The sequence below is a fragment of the Ahaetulla prasina genome, chromosome 14 (assembly GCF_028640845.1).
Source record: "Ahaetulla prasina isolate Xishuangbanna chromosome 14, ASM2864084v1, whole genome shotgun sequence".
NCBI lineage: Eukaryota > Metazoa > Chordata > Lepidosauria > Squamata > Colubridae > Ahaetulla > Ahaetulla prasina.
Genome location: NC_080552.1, coordinates 4,940,865 through 4,964,276, shown reverse-complemented (window position 1 = coordinate 4,964,276; position 23,412 = coordinate 4,940,865). Strand labels below are relative to the sequence as shown.

At 41.2% G+C, this 23,412-nt stretch overlaps 1 protein-coding gene across 3 annotated transcripts in view; it reads left to right on the top strand.

The window, feature by feature from the left end:
* Positions 1 to 23,412, top strand: part of USP7 (ubiquitin specific peptidase 7) — a 94,597-nt gene that overhangs the window by 67,701 nt on the left and 3,484 nt on the right. The window contains exons 12-28 of one of the 3 annotated variants that reach the window (XM_058157125.1): positions 330 to 439; positions 1,965 to 2,121; positions 3,310 to 3,454; positions 6,816 to 6,946; positions 10,374 to 10,508; positions 10,641 to 10,742; positions 11,718 to 11,823; positions 13,508 to 13,600; positions 13,932 to 13,999; positions 16,923 to 17,023; positions 18,419 to 18,572; positions 18,710 to 18,777; positions 19,609 to 19,717; positions 19,812 to 19,889; positions 20,483 to 20,583; positions 20,875 to 20,974; positions 22,434 to 22,553. In XM_058157125.1, the coding sequence (XP_058013108.1) occupies positions 330 to 439; positions 1,965 to 2,121; positions 3,310 to 3,454; positions 6,816 to 6,946; positions 10,374 to 10,508; positions 10,641 to 10,742; positions 11,718 to 11,823; positions 13,508 to 13,600; positions 13,932 to 13,999; positions 16,923 to 17,023; positions 18,419 to 18,572; positions 18,710 to 18,777; positions 19,609 to 19,717; positions 19,812 to 19,889; positions 20,483 to 20,583; positions 20,875 to 20,974; positions 22,434 to 22,553 (1,878 nt within the window). Of the gene's footprint in view, positions 1 to 329; positions 440 to 1,964; positions 2,122 to 3,309; positions 3,455 to 6,815; positions 6,947 to 10,373; positions 10,509 to 10,640; positions 10,743 to 11,717; positions 11,857 to 13,507; positions 13,601 to 13,931; positions 14,000 to 16,922; positions 17,024 to 18,418; positions 18,573 to 18,709; positions 18,778 to 19,608; positions 19,718 to 19,811; positions 19,890 to 20,482; positions 20,584 to 20,874; positions 20,975 to 22,433; positions 22,554 to 23,412 lie in introns of all 3 variants that reach the window. The other 2 variants (XM_058157124.1, XM_058157123.1) reach the window with 2 other exon arrangements.

Here is a 23,412-nt window from a genome sequence, read left to right as displayed (position 1 = left end):
TGCAAGCAGCTGTGTTAATAACAGAAGACTGTCTTACCAGTCTGAGCCACAGGGGCCCTGGAATCTGGCTTCCCTACTGACTTTGCTGGTCAGAAGGTAGCAAAAGGGGATCACGCGACTCCAGGTCATAGCAACGGTCGTAAATATGAATCGGTGACCGTGGGGATGCTGCAGTGGTCATAAGCGTGATGAACAGTTGTAAATTGAGGATTACCCGTATTGTGCCAAGCTGGGCCCCACTTCACCGTTCTGGTTGAAAACCGGTTTTTTAGCGGACATTGTGTAACTCAATTGTTCATTTGTGTGTCGTATCTTTGTTCAACACACAGGAGGCAGAAAAAGGGGTCAAGTTTCTAACGTTGCCACCCGTGCTGCACCTACAGCTCATGCGTTTCATGTACGATCCCCAGACGGACCAGAACATCAAAATAAACGACAAGTAATGTATTTCTGAGTGATGCTCGGGATTCTAACGGGGTTGTGTGCATTTCAGTTGCTACTGAGTAGATGAGGATAACAAGGACTCAGGGGCTAAGACGCTGAGCTTGTCGATCGAAAGGTCGGCAGTTCAGCGGTTCGAATCCCTAGTGGGGTGAGCTCCCGTTACTTGTCCCAGCTTCTGCCAACCTAGCAGTTCGAAAGCATGTAAAAAATGCAAGTAGAAAAATAGGGATCACCTTTGGTGGGAAGGGAACAGCGTTCCTTGCACCTTTGGCATTGAGTCACTCTGGCCACATCACCACAGAGACGTCTTCGGGCAGGGCTGGCTCTTCAGCTTTGAAACGGAGATGAGCACCACCACCTAGAGTCAAGAACAACTAGCACATATGTGCAAGGGGAATTTTGATCTTTACCTTAAATGAGGATAACTGCACTATGGCTACTCGCTGCATGTCAGAGGCATGGCCCCTGGATCAGGGGTGAAATGCTTCCAGTTCAGACTGGATCGCCCGATCCGGTAGCAATGGCGGCGGGTGGTTCGGAGAACCGGTAGCAAAAATCCCTGCCTCCCATCCCTGCCCCAGCTGATCCGCGCGATCATCAGGTTTTTTTTTTTACTTTTAAAAGCATTTTTTTCTTCAGCCGAAACTTCAGGGAGGGGAACTGCTTTCTCTCTTTCCCCCTACTCCCCCCTCCCCAGTTTTTAAGAAGAGCCCCCTCACATTTTCCAGAAATGCTTTCGGCAATAGATGGTCTCTGTCTCCGCCAAGTAGAGTTGGGAAAATCATGAGCAATTGGTTTTTTTTTAAAAAAAACAGAGGTTAGCAGGTGATGTGACTTGGCAGAAGCCCATTCCTCTTCCTGTTGTCCTTTTGGTAAATGATGTAGAAATACTCAGCTTCATTTGTAGTCTCTTTAGCTTTTGCAACAGGGCTAAAATTGATGAGATAGCTGCAAATACATTCTAACCTCAGTCTTCATAGAATTAGGAAGATGGGGAAAAGATAAAACTGAAATTTGTCTGCATTTGGCGGGCTGATTTCAAAACCTGCAACAGGAAAACTTCTAGCAAATATCCCTCTCTCCCCCCCTTTCTTCTTCCTCCCTCCCTCCCTTTCTTCCTCCCTCCCTCTCCCAGAACCTGCAGCAGGAAAACTTCTAGTAATTATCCCTCTCTCCCCCCCCCCTTTCTCCTTCCTCCCTCCCTTCCTTCCTTCCTCCCTCCCTCTCCCAGAACCTGCAGCAAAAAAACTTATAGCAGTTCTCCCTCTCTCCCCTCCTTTGTCCTGCCTTCTTCCCTCCCTCCTCTTTTCAACTCTAGGCACTTAACAATCATAGACAGCACAAAAATTCTGTAGTAGAGATAAAAATTTTATGGTGCCTATACTTAATAAGAAACCTAGCAATGCAACTGATCTCTCAAAGATGATGCTCTTAAGTGTTGCACAGAACTTGATTACTGCATGCATTTCCAAACCCCGTGTAACTCATCCTCTTCTTCTTTTTTTCTATTCTTGTAAAAGGTTTGAGTTTCCAGATCAGTTGCCTCTGGATGAATTCTTGCAAAAAACTGATCCTAAAGATGCTGCAAATTATATCCTTCACGCAGTGCTCGTACACAGTGGTGACAACCATGGGGGGCATTATGTTGTTTACTTGAACCCAAAAGGGGATGGAAAAGTAAGTCATAGAAAAACCATCAGGTATTTAACTGGAAATCCTTTAAATGAAGCACCTGTTAGCCATTTTAGCATCATGAGTGAGATAGATAGATAGATAGATAGATAGATAGATAGATAGATAGATAGATAGATAGATAGATAGATAGATAGATAGATAGATATCTCCCCACATATAATAACTTGGAAATTGTGGACGGTTAACTGAGATTTTAGAAAAGTTATCAGTCTGTTTTATCAGATGTCTGTTTGCATAACTTGAATAATGTATAATAGTTTCTATTTAAGTGCTGCACCACCAAATACTTTTAATCTGCTAGATGTTAAGTTGTATTTTTAAGAAATAGCCATGCAGTCTTCTTTCTGTATGCTATATTTAACACTCGAGGGATTTGAAATAATTTCAGTACAAAGGAACAAGCAAGGAGAAACTGGATCAGTTCTGGCTTGCACAGTCTAAAACAGTGATGGTTAAACTTTTCGGCACCAAGCAACTGCGCCACACCTGCCAGCTACTCTTCCGGGTTCCATAGTGTGCATGCATGCACGCACGCCAGCTGATCTTCACACGAAGACCAGCTGGCCAGAGCACATGCACATGAAGGGCCTCTGGTGGCTCAGCAGACTAAGTCAGTCTGTTATTAACACAGCTGCTTGCAATTACTGCAAGTTCTAGTCCCAGCAAGCCCAAGGTTGACTCAGCCTTCCATCCTTTATAAGGTAGGTAAAATGAGGACCCAGATTGTTGGCGGGGGCAATAAGTTGACTTTGTATATAATATACAAATGGATGAAGACTATTGCTTGACATAGTGTAAGCTGCCCTGAGTCTTCGGAGAAGGGCGGGATATAAATGCAAATTAAAAAAAAAAGGAACCCGGAAGAACAGCTGACAACCGTGTGCGTGCCCACAGAGTGGGCTCTGCGTGCCACCTCTAGCACACGTGCCATAGGTTCACCATCACGGGTCTACAATCAGTCTTAGCAACTCAGGAAAGCTCTGGTGTCAAACGTAAAGCTTGTCAGTTCTGAGCTACATAGTTTGGTCTGCTTGCTACAGGGCAGTTTGCAGTGCTTAGATAAAATTAGAGTAATTTTAAGTTTTAAGTTTCTAAAATTTAGAACATGAACGTTTTATTGAATACTTTCTGCCTGCTGCAGTTTTTAAATTCATTGTTTTATTTTCACAGTGGTGTAAATTTGATGATGACGTTGTATCTAGATGTACAAAAGAAGAAGCAATTGAGCATAACTATGGAGGCCATGATGATGACCTATCTGTGCGACACTGTACCAATGCATACATGTTGGTTTATATCAGGGAGTCAAAACTAAGTAGGTGTACCAGTTCTACACGCTGTTAAAATGTAAATGTTGTCTTTCTCCATGCTGTATTTAAGAACCGTCTCACATTTCTAGACCCGTTCCAGTCCGGCTTCCGACCCGGGTACAGCACGGAGACAGCTTTGGTCGCGTTGGTGGATGATCTCTGGAGGGCCAGAGACAGGGGTCATTCCTCTGCCCTGGTCCTATTAGATCTCTCAGCGGCTTTCGATACCATCGACCATGGTATCCTGCTGCGCCGGTTGGGGGGGTTGGGAGTGGGAGGCACCGTTTACCGGTGGTTCTCCTCCTATCTCTCCGACCGGTCGCAGACGGTGTTGACAGGGGGGCAGAGGTCGACCGCGAGGCACCTCACCTGTGGGGTGCCGCAGGGGTCGATTCTCTCGCCCCTCCTGTTCAACATCTATATGAAGCCGTTGGGTGAGATCATCAGTGGCTTCGGGGTGAGATATCAGCTGTACGCTGATGATACTCAGCTGTACTTTTCCACCCCGGGCCACCCCAACGAAGCTGTCGAAGTGCTGTCCCGGTGTTTGGAAGCCGTACGGGTCTGGATGGGGAGGAACAGGCTCAAGCTCAATCCCTCCAAGACGGAGTGGCTGTGGATGCCGGCACCCTGATACAGTCAGCTGCAGCCGCAGCTGACTGTTGGGGGCGAGTTATTGGCCCCAAAGGAGGGAGTGCGCAACTTGGGTGTTCTCCTGGATGCACGGCTGTCGTTTGAAGATCATTTGGCGGCCGTCTCCAGGAGAGCCTTTCACCAGGTTCGCCTGGTTCGCCAGTTGCGCCCCTTCCTTGATCGGGATGCCCTATGCACAGTCACTCATGCTCTTGTTACCTCCCGCCTGGATTATTGCAATGCTCTCTACATGGGGCTCTCCTTGAGATGCACTCGGAGGCTTCAGTTGGTCCAGAATGCAGCTGCGCGGGGGGTAGAGGGGGTCTCACGTAGGTCCCAAATGACACCTCTCCTGCGCAGACTGCACTGGCTTCCTGTTGCCTTTCGGGTGCATTTCAAGGTTTTGGTTACCACCTTTAAAGCGCTCCATGGCTTGGGGCCTGGGTACTTACGGGACCGCCTGCTGTTACCTCATGCCTCCCACCGACCCGTACGCTCGCACAGAGAGGGCCTTCTCAGGGTGCCGTCCGCCAGACAATGTCGGCTGGCGGCCCCCAGGGGAAGATCCTTCTCTGTGGGGGCTCCTACTCTTTGGAATGAACTTCCCCCTGGTTTACGTCAAATACCTGACCTTCGGACCTTTCGCCGCGAACTGAAAACATATCTGTTTGTTCGCGCGGGGCTTTCTTAAATTGTCTAGATTTTAAATTTTAAATTTCATTTAGTTTTAATTTGGGGTCTTTTAGATTTTTAACTATTTTAATTTCGGCCACACTGTATAATAAGTTTTTTAATTTACTTTTAACTGTACATTGTTTCTTTTTTACCTTGGCTGTACACCGCCCTGAGTCCTTCGGGAGAAGGGCGGTTTATAAATCTAATAAAATAAATAAATAAAATAAAATTTTGCACTTCTGAGACCACACTTGCAAAACTGTGATGTTACAATGAAGAGAAAGCAAATGAGGTTTACAGTTATAAGGAGAGCTTTAATTGTTTCTCTAATTACTTAAAATATATATTTTAATGTGGTATCTGCCAGGTTTCTTGTTATGAAAAAGGAAGAAACTTGAGTATTTAAGAAGCCTGATTTCCTGGACACTCACTTTCAAAAAGGGATTGAAAAAAACTGCTAGATACCACATGGTCTCCATCTGGAGGATCATATTGGACATCTTTTCTATAGCAAATCCTACAGTTTGGAATATTTCATAATGCAAGGGTTTGACATTTAAAATTTGGCCATTGCACTCCATTTTAGAGCACTTTAAAAAGCTGAAAATCCAAGTAAACTGCTTCTAAACAAACAATAAATAAATAAATACAAGGCTTAAGCTATTGGCAGCTCAAGGATCCAGAATGAACTTATCTGAAGCACTGCTTGTTGTTTTAAATTTATCTCTTTCTTCAGATGAAGACATGCACAAATAATGTACGTGGCATACTGAGTACAGAAACATTTCTAAAATCCCACTGAAGAAAATGCTGACCTTCAGAGATGCAGTCATTTGTATTACTCTGTTTTTAAAAGGATGACGTCTGCTTAGCAGTCTTCCTGATGTCAGTTTGGGCAGCACTTGGTGGAATTTGCAATCCAGACAGCTGTTAAGAAACTGTGTTGTTAAAAAGCTTAATGTTACAAAGGAATATTGTGTCCCGTAGTATTTAAAAAATTGCTAGCTGTATAAATAAATAGTCTAAGTGGAAGAGTGACATTTCAGATCCTAAAGTTCTTCCTAGCAGTTCACCAATGCAAATGGAGGTCCATTGTTTCTGATAGAAAACTGACTCTGAAGGATTGCCGACAATCCCTCTGTTGCCATACAGTTTGTATTATGAGAGAGAGAGACTAATAAATTATGCTGTCTTGTAGAACATACAAAGGTAGCTTAGGCAGGAATCAGGTCCATTGTTCACCTAATTAATTAATCTCTGTGCACCCAACTCACTAATATGGCAAGGCCAGGCAACTTATAATGTTATACAAAGTGTCAAAAGCTCTAAAAACAATTTAAAAGATTAAAAATTAAGAACCAAGGTGATGGACAGCTTGGGGTAGAGAATCTTCTCTACCCATCATCCACCCCCAATGTAGCAGGCCCCTGTCAGGGCCCAGGCCAAGCAACAGAGCCAAGATTTTAGGCTCTTCCAAAAGACCAAGAATGCAGGGAGATAGGACTCAGTTCTGCTGAGAGACTATTTCAGAGGATGGGTGCTGGAACAGAAGAGGTCTCCTCCTGTGTCCCATCAGATGACATGCCTTCTTGGACAGTGCCCACCACATTCAGAATAACAGAATAAATGAGTTGGAAGGGACCTTGGAGATCTTCCAGTCCAACCCCCTGCCCAAGCAGAAGACTTTTGGACAAATGTCCAATCTCTTGAAAACCACCAGTGTTGGGGAGCACCCACAACTTCTTGAGGGAAGCCTTTCCACTGGTTGATCGTTCTCATTGTCAGGAAATTTCTCCTTAGTTCTTGGTTGCTTCTCTCCTTGATTAGTTTCCATCCATTGCTTCCTGTCTTGCCTTCTGGTGCTTTGGAAAACAGGTTGACCCCCTCTTCCCGTCTTGCTGGACCAGATGGGATGGGTAGATATGTTTGATGAGAGGCAGTCCCTCAAATACCATGGATGGATGGATGGACCAATGGACCAAATGATCGTCTTCAAGTCATTGGCTGCTTTGTTCTGCCTTTAAAACTCCCTTAATGCCAATGTTATATTTCTTGCAGGTGAGGTTTTGCAAGCAGTCACAGATCATGATATTCCTCAGCAGCTGGTGGAACGATTGCAGGAAGAAAAAAGAATAGAGGCCCAAAAGAGAAAGGAGAGGCAAGAAGCCCATCTCTATATGCAAGTACAGGTGAGCTTGGAGAAGGAGCTGCCTTGGGTTCCCTGCGTCGTTTCTGCTCATTTTCTTTGGACCTCTTTCTCACCCTTTCCATCTGGATGCAGGTCATTCTAACTTGTCCTAATAACAGAACTGTGAACCAGCCAAGGATAAAAGATCATCGCTAACTCTAGTTGAGTTTGTGGCTCAAGGGACTCTTGACATTCCCAGCCCAAATCTTTGTGATGTCGGGCAAGGTCTCCCTGTAAGACTTTAGTATAAGCCATGGAAGTTGATTTGATATACAGTGGTAATTCGGTGCTCATCGTTAATTGGTTCTGGGAGGTGCGATGAGTACCAAACAGTTTTTCCCCACAGGGAATAATGTAGTGAGTCATAAGGCAGCCGATACTGACAAGTTCTAGCTCGTGCGTTGAGTACCAAACAAATGATGGACAAAATTTTCGTGTCAAAAGATGTTGAGCATCAAATTCAATGAGTTTCAAAGCAGTTGAGTATCAAGGTACAGGTAGTTCTCCGCTTAACAAGAGTTCATTTAGGGACAGTTCAAAGTTACAACAGCACTGAAAAAAGTGACTTACGGTTTTTCACACAACCATTGCAACATCCCTGTAGTCCTACATGATCCAAATTCAGATACTCGGCAACCGGTTCATACTTACGACGGTTGCAGTGTCCCGGGATCACGTGATCCCCTTTTGCGACCTTCTGACAAGCAAAGTCAATGGGGAATCCGGCAACCATGTCGCTAACTTTTACCAGTGCAATGATTCACTTAACAATTATGTCAAGAAAGGTCATAAAATGGGGCTAAGTTCACTTAACAAATGAAGAAATGTTAGCCATAGAAATGTTGGGCTCAATTGTGGTCATAACTCGAGGACTACCAACTCTACCTTTATCCACGTTGGTGTTTTACAGCTTTTCTTCTCTCCAGCAAATTTGGAGACCAGCAAATCTCAAGGCAGACTTTATGCGGTTTGATCGTTGTCTTCTCTTCCGTGGTAGCTAGTCAGTTGAAAATTTTTCAGCAGTGCTTCCTGTGGTAGAAGCTTAAGCATCTTGGCTTTATTGTTTTATATTTACAGTATTTCAGAATTTATTTATTGATTATAGTCATAGACCAGGGACCAGAACGAATAAAAACAATAAATATACAATTAAAAATTCTAGAATAAAAGAATCAATAACAGATAAAACTTACGATAAAATCCAGCCTGTCAGTTGTACATGGTCTAACTATACTAAAATCACAATCTATAAACTTGTGTGGCCCATAGTCAGTTTAGTGCCAGAAGGGAAAGGAAAAACCAGTGCAAAAAATTTGTCACATTTATTGTATACAATAGTGAGAGTGAGTTTGACACCTGTTTCCGACGAATCCCCAGTGCTGCTGTGCAGAATCTAAGCCGTCTGCGCTATAATTTTGGACTGTTCGTCCTTAAGCACCCACTGGAGATAAGCAGTGTCAGAATGGCCAGGATACCTAGCAGTTATTGGAAAAGTATATTTTTTCCGAATCTCTCTGTAAAAGGAACATCTAAGGAGTATGTGACCCACAGTCCCCACCTCTCCTGATCCACAGGAACAGAAAAGTTTATTTACAGACGTAATTACCCTTAATATTTTTTTCCAACTTCTCAAAGTAGCTCCCCTCCACTTGCATTTGATGCTAAAAGGAACATAGTTAATATAGAACTAAGACCGGGTCAACCAGGAGAGTTAAAGCTACTGGATGGGTTTCAGTCAAAACTTGACAGGTAATAGTAAAGTTCCTCTCATTGTAGCTACTGTAGGAGGAGAACTAAGTTCGCCAACGATGGCCTAATATCAAGAGGAGACGGGAAGGCTCTCATATCCGTTACTCTGAAACGGGTTTTAGTTTTAGTAAATTTTAGTAAAGTCGATGTATTCTGCACGAAATGTTTTTGCTGTGCATTAGTTTGTCCAGAGCTATGGACATGGCTCTGGTAAACTTGATGCAGAATCCCTTTCCTTTGCATTTATGGAGGATGACCTTATGACTCTTGACGAAGGTTATCTTTTCTTTTATGTAGTCCGAGAGCATATGCGCCAAGACAAATTCCTTGTGTGTCCAATCACACTTGGCCAATAAAGAATTCTATTCTATTCTGTTCTATGGTGGCAGTTAGACCTCTTTCTCCCTGCCTCAGTGAGCCCTCTTGTGTCCAGGTGTTGCAAGTGTCTGCAAAGGGCAGCCCCAATTCATTTGCATCTGCCTTACCCTGTAACAGCCAGGCAGTTATCAGAAATTACAGGTAGTCCTCGATGTATGACCCACAATTGAGGCCAAAATTAGTATTTTTATTTTATTTACATTTATATCCCCCCCTTCTCCGAAGACTCAGGGCGGCTTACAGTGTATAAGGCAATAGTCTCATTCTATTTGTATATTTACAAAGTCAACTTATTGACCCCCCAACAATCTGGGTCCTCATTTTACCTACCTTATAAAGGATAGAAGGCTGAGTCAACCTGGTGGGACTAGAACCTGCAGTAATTGCAGGCTGCTGTGTTTTAATAACAGGCTATCTTACAGCCTGAGCCACACCGCAGCCCATAGTATTGCTATGCGAGGCATTTCTTAAGTGAGTTTTCGCTCCCATTTTTACGACCTTTCTTGCCACATTTGTTAAGGGAATCACTGCAGTTGTAAAGCTAGTAAGACAATTGTTACGTGAATCTGGCTTCTCCATGAACTTTGCTTGTCAGAAGGTTCACAAGATCCCGGGACACTGCAACGGTCATCAATAGGAACCAGTTGCCGAGCATCTGAATTTTGGTCATGTGACGATGGGGATGCTGCAACAGTCATAAGTATGACAAACGGTTGTAAGTCATAACCTGCTTTCAGTCAATTCTGCTGAATGTAACTGAGTTACATGCCTGTTTAACTAAGCCATCATAAACAACCTTTTAAGGACATAGTTTTCAAATACAATTGTTCACCACGCTATCAGCACACTTCTTGCCCTTAGATATCAACTGTTTTCTTAAAAACTGATAACGTGTAATAATATATAGTGTGCTGATCAATTGTGTTTGAAAAATATGTTTTTAAAGGTTGTTTATGATGGCTTAATTAAACAGGCATGTAACTCAGTTCCATTCAGCAGAATTGATGGTCAGAAGTCACTTGTGCCCTTGTAATTATGATCTCTAAACAAACTGTTGTAACGCGAGGAATATCTGTATGCCTTGCTAGGCAGAAGTTAATAAAAGGTGTTAGCTCTGTAATGGGTCTGAATCTGGGTTAGATTTTAGAATTCCCCCCCCCCCTCCAAAAAAAAGTAGTTGAGAGGAACTAAAAGCCAAAACATGAATGCTCGATTTGTAAGGTCCCCATCCTTAGGCAAATAGAGAAGACTCCCATTGTGATCCACGTGGTTTCAATAACCAAACGCTTGTGTAATTTCAGATAGTAACAGAGGACCAGTTCTGTGGCCATCAAGGCAACGACATGTACGATGAAGAAAAAGTGAAGTACACAGTGTTCAAAGTCTTGAAGAATTCCACACTGACAGAATTTGTTCAAAACCTTTCCCAAACAATGGTGAGCCTCTGCGGGAGGAGGTAGCGGTTGATAATTTCGTCATTTGGACATTAAAAACCTGACACTGATCTGATAAGGATGTATCTTTTTTCCAGTAAGCATGTTTGTTTGCTTTTTTAAAAAATTTCATAGGGCTTCCCGCAAGATCAGATAAGGTTGTGGCCGATGCAAGCACGAAGCAATGGGACAAAAAGACCAGCCATGTTAGACAATGAAGCTGATGGCAATAAAACTGTGAGTGCACATCAGGGGGGAAATGTCACTTCTGAAGTCTTGCCCAATTCCAAATGAGTTAATTTCACCTATTCTACGGGAGGCATGATAGCAGTCTTCCAATATCTCAGGGGCTGCCCCAAAGAAGAGGGAGTCAAGCTATTCTCTAAAGCACCTGAGGGCAGGACAAGAAGCAATGGGTGGAAACTAATCAAGGAAAGAAGCAACTTAGAACTAAGGAGAAATTTCCTGACAGTGAGAACAATTCATCAGTGGAACAACTTGCCTCCAGAAGTTGTGAATGCTCCAACACTGGAAGTTTTTAAGAAGATGTTGGATAACCATTTGTTTGAAATGGTATAGTGTTTCCTGTTTGAGCAGGGGGTTGGACTAGGTGACCTACAAGGTCCCTTCCAACTTTGCTATTCTCTTCTCTTCTCTTCTCTTCTCTTCTGTTGTATTCTCTTCTCTTCTATTCTATTCTATTCTATTCTCCACAGTCGTCTAAGATAGATGCATAACATTTTGCACATGTAAAATTCTGTTGCATTGAAAAGTGCATGACAAAACTTTGCACGATTCCCCCCCCCAAGGAATCTAAATAATATTTTAAATTTGCATATGCCCTAGATTGAGAGCCACTATAGCTAAGACATGAGTCTAGAAATAAAGAGATTGTGAGCTCTAGTCCTGTCTTAAGTGTAAAATTATCTGGGCCTAGGAAGAAGGCCAGGATTTAAATACTTGAACGTATTTAAAAACAAAAATTCAAAACCCAGAGTCCTAGATTAGACTAGCTGATCAAGGTTATCCTCCCTCCAAGTTATAGCAAAACGTTGAGTCCAGGTTTCTACTAATCCAGTGCAACATTGAATTATTAAAAATGCTTCAAAGCTGCTTTTTCTTCACTGATGCAGACGTAATATTTACCTGTTCCTTCCTCTGACTGTGTTGTGCTTACTGCTTTTTTCCCTCTCCTGTATTAACTGCTCACAGATGATTGAGCTCAGTGACAATGAAAACCCATGGACAATATTCCTTGAAACAGTAGATCCAGAAATGGCTGCTACGGGAGCAACATTACCCAAGTTCGACAAAGACCGTAAGTCCCATGACCGGCAAGTTTCATGCCGAAGTGAGTAAAATCTTCCATTCCATAGAAAAGTCAACATTTTGGATTGTTGGATTGCATTGATGAAATGATGATTTCCTTGTAGTATTGTATGAATTGTTTCTTCTCCAACTAGGGCGAACCAGGTTATCTAGAAGTCTTCTCATCTAATTAAAAAAAAAAAGGTTGGCCAATCCATTGAAGTCCTGGGAAATCTAAAGCAGCATTTCTTAACCTTAAAATGCTTGGACTTCAACTCCCAGAATTCCCCAGTCAGCCATGTTGGAAGTCCATACATCCTTAATTTGGCTGGGGAATTCTGGGAATTGAAGTCTGTACATTTTAAAGCTGCCATGGTTGAGAAATACTGGTCGAAAGGAGCAGTCTTGTGGTTAGCCCCCTTTTGACCCCCAGTTCTAGGTTGGCAGCCTCTGAAGACTTCTCCTCCCCCCACCCAAAATGTATGCTGAACATTAGTGGAACAGTTTCATGCCCCTTTAAAACAAGAATTAGAATAGGGGTCCTCAAGCTGCAGCTCATTGACCACCTTCATGAAGTTTGAAATTATTCATCCCCCAAACCATTTAAGCAGTGGTGAGTTTCACATTATGTTACTACCGGTTTGTCCCATGCTCTCATGCTTGCTTCGTGCGTGCCCGGTTCGCATGCACCCGGTCTCAAAAACATGCCTAAATAGGATAGCATAGAGCTGGAGCCCACCCACAATTTCCGCTACCAGTTCAGGCGAACCAATCCAAATGCAGAGGTGGCTGAATTCCACCTCTGCATTCAAGGCTGCTCTTGCTGGTAACTGGGCAATGCAACCCTGGCTGGGGAATTCTGGGAGTTGTAGTTGCCATTAGGCACGTCACCTTCAGGACTAAGAGATGGTGCAGAGCTATACAGAGACACTCTTAATTCAGGGGTCTCCAACCTTGGCAACTTTAAGACTTGTGGACTTCAGCTCCCAGAATTCTTCAGCCAGCTATCCAACCTTGGTAACTTTAAGACTTGTGGACTTCAGCTTCGAGAATTCTGGGAGTTGAAGTCCACAAGTCTTAAAGTTGCCAAGGTTGGAGACCCCTGCTCTAAATGACCCTAAATGGCTTTTCATCGTTTTGATCATCGGCCATCTATCAACCTCTTGGATTGTCCCGCTGATCCCTTGGGGAGCCCTGACCTAGATTAATAGTGTGATGTAATCCCCAAAAAACCCAGCTTAAACCAGTTTTATTTTCTTTTTAAGATGAGAGGTTGAAGAGAAAAAAGAAAGGAAATTCTTAAATCGATTATTTAATTGAATTATAGTACCTATGAACCGGAAACAGTTCAGAAAAAAGAAAAGATATTAAAAGTTGGATTTTGGTCAGTCAACCAACTAGTCCTGGCTTTTGTCTCCGTCTGTCGCAGCATGATTTGTTTTTTTAAAATTGTTTTAAGATTGAGTAAATTCACTGTATTCGATTGAAAGTACAATTAAGATTGGCTGTATAGTTGATGTATCAATCACTTGAGAAGGATAAAACCACGATCCGAATGATTAAATACCAAACATTTCTCTTATTATATTTTTACTCTACACAAATTATAACTGGTTGAGATATATACAAAAAAAAGCTTGGGCACAAATGGAGATTTTGTTCTTCTCTGAAAATTGTCTTTGCTTTTCTTGTAGACGATGTGATGCTGTTCCTGAAAATGTATGATCCAAAGACACGAAGTTTGAATTATTGTGGACATATCTACACACCTATATCCTGCAAAATACGTACGTTTTTGGTGTTTTTGTCACTCATAAAAAGTCTCCTAAGAATTGTGTTAAGCGAAAAGAAAATATTCCACCCCCCATATTATGCCTTGCATAATAAAATTCTGAAGTTTCAGATCATATATTTGTCTGAACTCGTTAAATGTAGGATAGCAAACATTACCTCTAACTGCTGAATCTGAGAGAGAAGCTAATTTTGAGCTATATTTTTAATTTCTGAGCTAAACCATAACATTAGGTAATTAAAGTGATTTCTAGACGCAGTATTTTTCCATAGAAGCAGAAGTTGCAATATGTAAATATTTTTTTCTGTTCTGTTGTTCTTCCAAAGGTGACTTGCTGCCAGTTATGTGTGAAAGAGCAGGATTTCCCCAAGAATCTAATCTTATCCTCTATGAGGTTTGGGCCATTTATTTATTTTTTCCTTAAAAGTAGAATTATTCTTTGAGACATTTATCGGGGGGGGAATAAATGTTATGGCTGAATGTTATGAAATATTGTCAGAGTGAATGAATGTCTTTACAGCAAAATAAACTTTTAAACAATCCAAATATGAACACATTTCTTTAAAATGTGTCTTCATTTTTCTAAATAGTTGGATCGAATTGCAACTTTTCCAAATTATATTCCAATCAACGATTTAAAATTTTTACAAGGAGAGGGTTGTTTTTTTTAAAAAAAATAACAACATAATGAAATGCATCTTGTAACAATTCATTTGAAAAATTGGTCATTCTACCTAGTGAAACTTGGCATTGAGATTAGTGCATTTGAACTTTTAGGGCTGTTAGAAAAATCGGGCATAGCAAATCATTTGAGTTTGAAATGGGTTGCTGTGGCCTCGGGAAAGCATTTCAGTACTTCCAGATCCCTGTGGACAAGAGACCATTGAAACGACAACTGATGTCCTGCTATACTGCATCTCCTATAACAGGGCTCTCCAACCTTGGCCACTTTAAGACTTGTGGACTTCAACTCCCAGAATTCCCCAGCCAGTCATGCTTGAAGTCCACAAGTCTTAAAGTGGCCAAGGTTGGAGAGCCCTGTTCTATAAGGACTCACAGACTCAATTTATAGCACCTCACCTAATTAAATACCCAGGAAATACTGATCTCTTTTATCTAAAATTGCTGTTATCAGATCAGAACGAAGTAGTTTCTCTGAATGTGGCCAACTTTTGTTACACTGCGTGCAGAATTAGGTTGACTCTTAACTGCCCACTAATCCACCACTAATAGTAATAAATTATTTTGTCTGTTTTTTTTTATTGTTATTATTTTTTTTAATGCTTTCATTTGTAATGCTGGTCTATGACCGTAATAAAAATTCCATTGATAGTTCCACATCCTGGAAGTATTCATGACCCTCTCCACAGACCAGTAAGGTTAGGAAACTGCTGTACTACTCCCTGTGAAATTGAAATAGCCACTTTGAACTCTGAACAACTATTTTGCATCCAAAAGATTTTACGCGCCCCTAGAAAAGTTGTCATTTGTGTCTGTTGTGCTAGAACTAGTGTGCTAACACATAACAAGAGCTCTATCACTACACATGCACTGCTTTCCTGTTGTTATGAATGCTGCCTGTGGACAGTAGATTCTCTTCATGATTGCATGTGAAATTTTATCTCCAAATTGGCATACGGGACTGGCCTTAGTAACTTACACACTGTTCATTTCAAGACCTGCATTGTTAGGCTGTCTTTGGAATGGGCTACAGCTGGTGTAAAACACATGGCTGGTTGCTGTAGTGTGGCTTTAAGGCAGAGGTGGGGAACAGTGGCCCTTTTATGACTTGTGGACTTCAATTCCCGTGCTGGCTCAGGAATTCTGGGAGTTAAAGTCCAAAAGTCATAAAGGGGCCACCGTTTCCCCACCTTTGCTTTAAGGAAACCGCAATGCCAAGCTAAATTTAAGTTCCTTATATTCGTCCTCCAAGGAATTAAGACCTCCTTGAAGGTGCCATAAGTGCTGTGCCCAAATTTTATAAGCATCTGGTGCAAACTCAGCTACAGCTGTTCACCCGGCCATCAGTTAAATTAGGGCTGCTAATAACTGATGATCTGGGTTAAGTGTCACTTTTCTTCAGAGGTTGGAAAAATTATAAATAGTCCTATTGCAAATAGTTGCAGCGTGCTGTTACAAACATAGTACATATACATCTAAATATAAAGAAAAGAAAAAAAAGGGGGAAACAAATATTACAGTGCACCCTTCCCCTCCCCCCCCCCCATACCATTTTTTCCCCTTATATTTCTTCATCTATAAGAGCAGTCAGCAACCTGTGGCTTTGGAGCCGCATGTGGCTCTTCCATCCCTCTGCTGCGGCTCCCTGCCACTCAAAATATGCGTCACAACTGCCAATGTGCGACACCCACCGGCACGTGATTGATTGAGCTTTTCGACCCTTTTTTTTTTTTTTTTTTGAGTTCAAAATGTGTTTGTTGCATTCAGAAATAAAAAAAATGTTTTCCCTGTATCAAGTCATTGATTTCATAAATGCAACACACTATAGTTTTTTTATACATAGCATAAAGCTAAAAAACAATATATGCAGTGTTATCTTCATTTTAGATGTCAAAAGGGTTTTGTGGCTCCCGGTGTTTTCTTTTCTGTGGGAAACGGGTCCAAATGGCTCTTTGAGTGTTTAAGGTTGCCGACCCCTGGTCTATAACAACTAAAAGATTTACAATATATTCCAATTGTGCCCTTATCCCCTCCAAAACAACATATATTCTTGAGTAGGTTTATTCCCTTTACCTTCCACCAACACTGATTTTATAAAGTCTTAGTTGGTTCTAATGAAGCAGAATAACAGGTAAACCTCTAAAAATGAATCACACCCCCAGTAGCTACTTAGAACTCAAAATAAAAATGTTCAGTCTTCCTTTATCAGATTTATTGAAAGGGAGAGAGGAATTCGGTTACAGAAATTCTTGCTGACTATCTTTGCTTTGTAAATGCTGCACAAATGCCCATTTCTTTTTCTAGGCTGTGAGAAGCCTATCATAAAATATTATTAAAAGAGAATTCCGGAACCGCAGAAGCTAATCATTTTTCTTTTGATCTTTCCAAAATAGAAATCAGATAGATCTCTAAGAGCTAATGCCAGGATACATTTTTAGTGTTCATAACTCAGAAGTTATCTTCAGGGCATGGCTTAAAGTACATTTTTATCCTTAAGGAATAGTACTGTAGGATATAGAATAGTGATGTATGTGTACTATGGTTACCTATGCAAAAGCATATACAATTTTTATGTAGGATTGAAAATGAACTATTTTAACTTATCCCTTAATTTCTTGGGTTTTTTTCCCCCCTAGGAAGTTAAACCGAATTTAACAGAGAGAATTCAAGACTATGATGTTTCCCTCGACAAAGCTCTTGATGAACTCATGGACGGTGACATCATTGTATTTCAAAAGTAGGTTTGCCACTGTTTTTGTGCAAGGGGCTCTGAAAATTTCAATCCCAGGTTCTCGCAATAGAATGCCCTTTGGCTGTGTATGACTTCAGCTTCCATAACCTTCCAGCAGTCCAAATCAATCTGGGTTCCAATACATCTGAATCCACCACTAGCTTAAGAGAAAACTGGGTTAAATCTGTGATGGGATATGCAAAACATTTTACAATAGAAACCTTCCAAATTCAAAACAACCATTTTCCAGGCTGGAATGCGGGGGGGTGGGGAAGGACATGGCACCTCATATCCCATGTGATTTAGAACAGGGGTCTCCAACCTTGGCAACTTTAAGACTTGTGGACTTCAACTCCCAGAATTCCTCAGCCAACTTTGCTGGCTGAGGATCTCTGGGAGTTGAAGTCCACAAGTCTTAAGTTGCCAAGGTTGGAGACCCCTGATTTAGAATGTTCCATTGGAGGGGGAAAAAGGGGTACCAGAAAGAAGCCTTTATACCCTTAGTTTTTGTCATTCAACAAATGTAGGATAAGTGTGAGTGCTGTCTACCATCCAATGTAATTCCTTATAGCAAACAGTGGAAACAACAGCTATAACATCAGAGGGCTGGAAGGACCTTGGAGGTCTTATAGTCCAACCCCCCTACTCAAGACAGGAGACTTGAGTCAAATGATTGTCCAATCTTTTCTTGTAAACCTCCACCAATGGAGCACCCACAACTCAGGGAGGAAAGCCGTTCCATTGGTTAATTGTTCTCTCTGTCAGGAAATTTCTTAGACCCAGATTGGATCTCTCTTTTTAACAATCTAGGCATGTGTTTGTTTGTTTTTTGCCCCCTGCTTATTCAAAGTTTAATAACATTTTAAAAAGATCTCCGTTGTCAGTCTTTTAACACTTAAGTAATGGAGGCAGCAAAGGTAAACTAGTACTGCTTTTAATATTGTGACTTTAGTTGCAATACTACTGAAGGAATAATGGATTTGTTTCAAATTCTTACCTATTATGTAGTGAAACACTCAACATTTTTCAAATTTCATTCTAGTGGGATGCAGTTCACAGGAAATACTCTGGTAGAGCATTCTAAGTGAGGTCTTTACTTAAAATGTTCAACCCTTTTTGCTTATAATCTGCTGGAGTTTTAGTTGAGTAATCTGCTTCATTGGCTGGCTATAGTTTTTAATTGCAATTATTTTTTGTGAAATTATTTCAAAAACAGTTCACTCTCGTTTTTGTTCTTTTTAGCATGTGTGCATTATTTTAGTAGTTCATTGTTAGAAATTAGGGTTAGCTCTTGTTCACTTAGACGGAATAATTTCTAAAGGTTGACCAACAGATTTTGATCGTCCTTTCAGTGTTTCAGCAATTTTTGTGTAATTAGGTTTTTTTTTTCTTGCTTACAAGGGATGACCCTGAAAACGACAACAGTGAATTAGCGACAGCAAAAGAATACTTTCGAGATCTCTACTACCGAGTTGACGTCATCTTCTGTGATAAAACTATCCCTAACGATCCTGGTTTTGTTGTCACATTATCCAACAGAATGAATTATTTTCAGGTATTTACTCCTTTCTCATAATGTGTATGGAGTAAAATCATAATTTTTAAACCCACAACTCTGGGTGGGGAAGCTGTTCCATTGTTTACCAAAATTCAGCTCACTTTCTCTTCTTCTTCTTTTTTTAATCTTCTCAGGTTGCAAAGACAGTGGCTCAAAGGCTTAATACGGATCCTATGCTGTTGCAGTTTTTCAAGTCCCAAGGGTAAGAGATGTTGATCAAATATATCCTCTGGTTCGCGTTGTAATGTAGATGCTGAACACGGCAAATGCGAGAGAATGACACCTCTCCTATATGCCTGATGCCAGAAATCTCCAGGGTAGAATCCTGGATTTGGGAAGGGAAAGACAATTGTGCACAGAAGATAACTTGCAGCATTTTGCATAGCTGGAAATTTCCCATCAGATTCATTGGATTTTGGTTCATGCTGCACATAAGTCAGTGTTTTAGATCCTGGTCCAATTGACATTCTGGTTAAACATTCCGTCCAAGTTGGTCATCTTCATCATGGACCAACGTGCATGCTTTTTAAGTAGCAGGTTTTTTAAAATATGTTTTCCACAAGGTGGTAAACCTCTGTAGATCTGTGAAACTATATAGCAATAGCACTGAGACTTATATACCGCTTCACAGTGCTTTACAGCCCTCTCTAAGCAGTTTACAAAGCCAGCATCTTGCTTCCTCAACTATTTGAGTCCTCATTTTGCTGGCTTCAGAAGGATGGAAAGCTGAGTCAACTTTGAGCCGGTCAGGATCGAACTCCTGGCAGTCGGCAGAGGTTGCCTGCAATCCTGCATTCTAACCACTGCGCAACCACAGCTCCCCCTCTTTATTCTAAGGGCAGGGAAAAATCATAGTGGATATCAAACAGTATATAAAATATTAAACACTGATTACAGGGAACAAAATCCAATTAAAATGGAAAAAAAATCCAATTAAAATGCTATATTTTAAAGTGAGATTTCTTTCCTCCCTCCCCCTTGTCTCTCTGTCTGTCTGTCTCTGTCTGTCTGTCTGCCTGTGTCTCGTTTTTAGTTACAGGGATGGTCCTGGTAACCCTCTTAGGCATAATTATGATGGAACTTTAAGAGATCTCCTGCAATTCTTTAAACCCAGACAACCTAAGAAACTTTATTATCAGCAGGTAGGGGCTTCTGTTACTTCTGCAAGAAGGAACAATTGACTTGTCTTTTCAGTATGATTAAACGGCTGCCTTTTCCCCCCCAAACTCTCCGTAGCTGAAAATGAAAATCACAGACTTTGAAAACAGGAGAAGTTTTAAGTGCATATGGCTAAACAGCCAATTTAGAGAAGAGGTAAGCCCTTTCATCTGTTGTAATGTTCAGAATGATCAAATAGCAAGTTTTATTCGGTTTTTAAATTCATGTTACTCACCTATTTGTCTTACAAATTACAAAAGGTTTACTCATTCCAGAATTTCAGTAATAGTAAAGTATTTGAGGAACAAATCAGAATTTTTATCTACGGGCAGGGATTTGTTGTTGTTACTTAGCTTTTCAGCTCCATACATGAACTAACTGAATAATTGCTCAGTAGCATTCTAATTTCACAAGGCTTTTTATTCGCACAAAGGTGCAATCAATTAATGAGCTGTTTGTTTGTTTGTTTGTTAAATGTATTATTATCCAAAGCTTTTCTTTTTTGATATAGCACTTTTTCTTCTCCAAACCCTATTGAAGACATAGAACAGCATTTGTATGCAATGTAGCCTACTTTCATATTAGTGACTCTTTTGTAGTATCGAAAAACCTGATCGGTTTTAGCATTTGTAGATAATTCAAGAGCTTGTTCCTTCTAACTTAATTTCCTTTTGCATCTTATAGCAGTTAATTATTGGCTTCTGCTTTTCTCTCCCTCTCTCTTCCCCCCTCCCCTTTAACTTTTTTAGGAAATAACACTATATCCAGATAAACATGGATGTGTGCGAGACTTGCTAGATGAATGTAAAAAAGCTGTAGAACTTGCTGAAAGAGGTTCAGGGAAATTAAGGCAAGTGTTTTCTTTATTTAATTAAAAGTTTTTTTCCCCCCTGCCCCCAGGGATCTACAGAAAGTGGAAAGTATACTTAAACAAATTAGGAAAGCCAAACCTTAATTTGATTACCAATTTGAAATGTTTTTTACTGGGCTCCGTTTATCAGTTGTAAAAATGTATGTTAAGCCAGATTTGAATGCACCTTCTTAAGTCATCTAGACTCCTGCGCCAAGTAGTTCTGTCAAAAGAAACAGGAGTTCAGTGGTGAGTTTTCGAATGTTCTTACACCGTCTTTCTCTTGTTAAGGCTGCTAGAAATTGTAAGCTACAAAATCATTGGTGTCCATCAGGAGGATGAATTATTAGAGTGCTTATCGCCAGCAACCAGTCGGACATTTCGAATAGAGGTCAGTGTTGCGACAATGTTCAAACATGAGTCTCTTGACATGAGTCAAGTCTCCAGACCTTTGATGGGGCCACGGGCCCAAGCGGCTTTCATGACTGGGTCCCTCCTTTGAATTAAACCACAGTGTGCTTTGTTTGATGTTTGGTTTAATGCACAATCCAGGCTGTTACGGCTTGTTCAATAAACCATAGTTAGGTGAATCACCCATTTCCTCATGCTGCAGTTGAGAAAATCCATTAATTCCCAATGGGTCCTACCACATTTACGGGGTCCTGAGGCCCATGTACGCAAAGAGGCAAGATGGGAAATTACTTTTATTAGGAAACATTGGGATTGGGTGAGGTCTAGGATAAGCCTCACAACAATCTTCTTCTGCAGGCCTCACTGAAATGATCAACTGCAATAAAGTTGCTTCAGGAGCATTATTGTCAGACCCGTGTTGCTCGACCTCAACTTCAAGATGTATGGACTTCATCATCCAGAATTCCCCAGCCAGCCCAGCATGGTGGCTGGGGAATTCTGGGAGTTGTACTCCATACACCGGTGTGTTTTGTATTAATTTGGTTTCAGGAGCAGGGCCATTGGTTTGATTTATCTGCCTCAAGGACCAAAATCCTTTGACCAGATCTGAACTGATCCAATAGATCTGACATTGCAACACAGGAGCCCTTTAAACACAAAAGGAGGAGTTTCCCCTCTTAAAGTGGGGAAGGGGTGAGGAGGAAATGCTGGCAAGGTTTTTTTCCAGGAGTCAGCAGCCCCCAAACTCTAGTATAATCACTCTCTCCAGTCCATTTGATTGATTGGATGAAGCAAGTAAGCTTTTGATACCATCATCTTCATCAGGCTAGAGATTACCAGAATTCATAAATATTGTAAAGGGTGTGGTTAAAAGGGAGCTTTTAAGCCTATCAGAAACCCCTAATCAGTTGTTCAAAATGGACAAATTATGCCACAAAGATATATTTTGCAGACTTGACAAAGCTAGGCCACACAGGGGAGAGCCTTACAGTTTGATTTTTATCCCCATCACAACTTCCCAACTTCTATTTCACATTTAAAGGTTGATAAAAGTTCTGATAAAAGAGAATATTTGTAGCTCAGGGTTGAAACGATGGGTCCTTGGCGCTCTCTGAGCTTGGTGGGTTTTTTTACAGATGTTTCATTTTCAGCTCTGATGATGTTACTTAGTTTGGGTAATGAAAAGTCTGCAAGAAAACCACCAAGCTCAGAGAGTGCCAAGGGCTGATGAAGTGCCTGAAGGGGCTTTAGCTCTGCTCACCTTGAGATCCCGTAGCTGCTTCCTAATCAAATGTCGGTGTCTTGGTTACTTCCTTTTTTCAGAAGTTTGATTTCAGAAGTCCTGATTCTATGACTGCCATGCTTTTCAACTAAATAACTAATGCTAATGCTGGGCAGTCTTCCTAATCAGCATATCGCATTGCTCTTTCTTGCCGTAGGAAATTCCTTTGGACCAGGTAGAGCTCGATAAGGAGAATGAGATGCTAATTACAGTGGCTCATTTCCAGAAAGAGGTTTTTGGAACATTTGGCACCCCTTTCTTGCTAAGGATACACCAGGTGGGTTCCGTATAGACTGTTGTTGCGTTAAGTCCATGTGTCAGGCTGCCTCTGATTATATCTAGGAAAGAATACACCTTGACTTCATTTGAAAATAAAGAAAAGTACTTTTACTAGGTACATCTTGATTGCAGCAGTATAAAGTTGAATCTGAGACAAAATATGGCTAACAATCTATATCCCCCCTATTCCTCCCTCCTCTTCCCCAAGAGGTCATCAGGTCTGGTCCAATGCCAGCTCCTTCCCGGGGTCCCATGGTAATCTTCTTCCGCAGGTCTCTGGCTGTCAATCATATCAGGAATGCAATGTCCGTTAGAGTTCGCTCTCAAACATTCCTGTTGAATTCAAAACATTAATCTCCCCTCCCCCCTTAATTATGTCAGACCGACACTCTTAAAGGGCCCTCTCTACTTAACTTGAATCCAAGAGCTATTTACATTAGAAATAAAATCCCATGCTATCTAACAACTGAATATAAGGAGTACAAAAAGATATGAAGATTGGGGTGGAGGCTGACACCATGTTACCAAAAGAGGAATTTTGCTGCACTGGAGACCAAAACTGATGGATGGTCTTCCCAATCAAGTCTCATAAATTTAACATTATTGTTCACTCCAAGGCACCCATCACAATTTTTGGTCAACATGCTTGGGTGGTAAACTTAATCGGTGTGCAAGCATGGGTGTACGTGAATGTTTATAAATGTGTACATACAGCTGTTCAACTTCTATACAGTACATGCACACAAAACAGACGTTTAGCATCATCAAGCATCATCTCAGGTGTATGAAATAGACCTAAAATTACATGTTACTAGCAGAATATATGCCTGATAGACTTTTAACGTGCTAGAATTAAT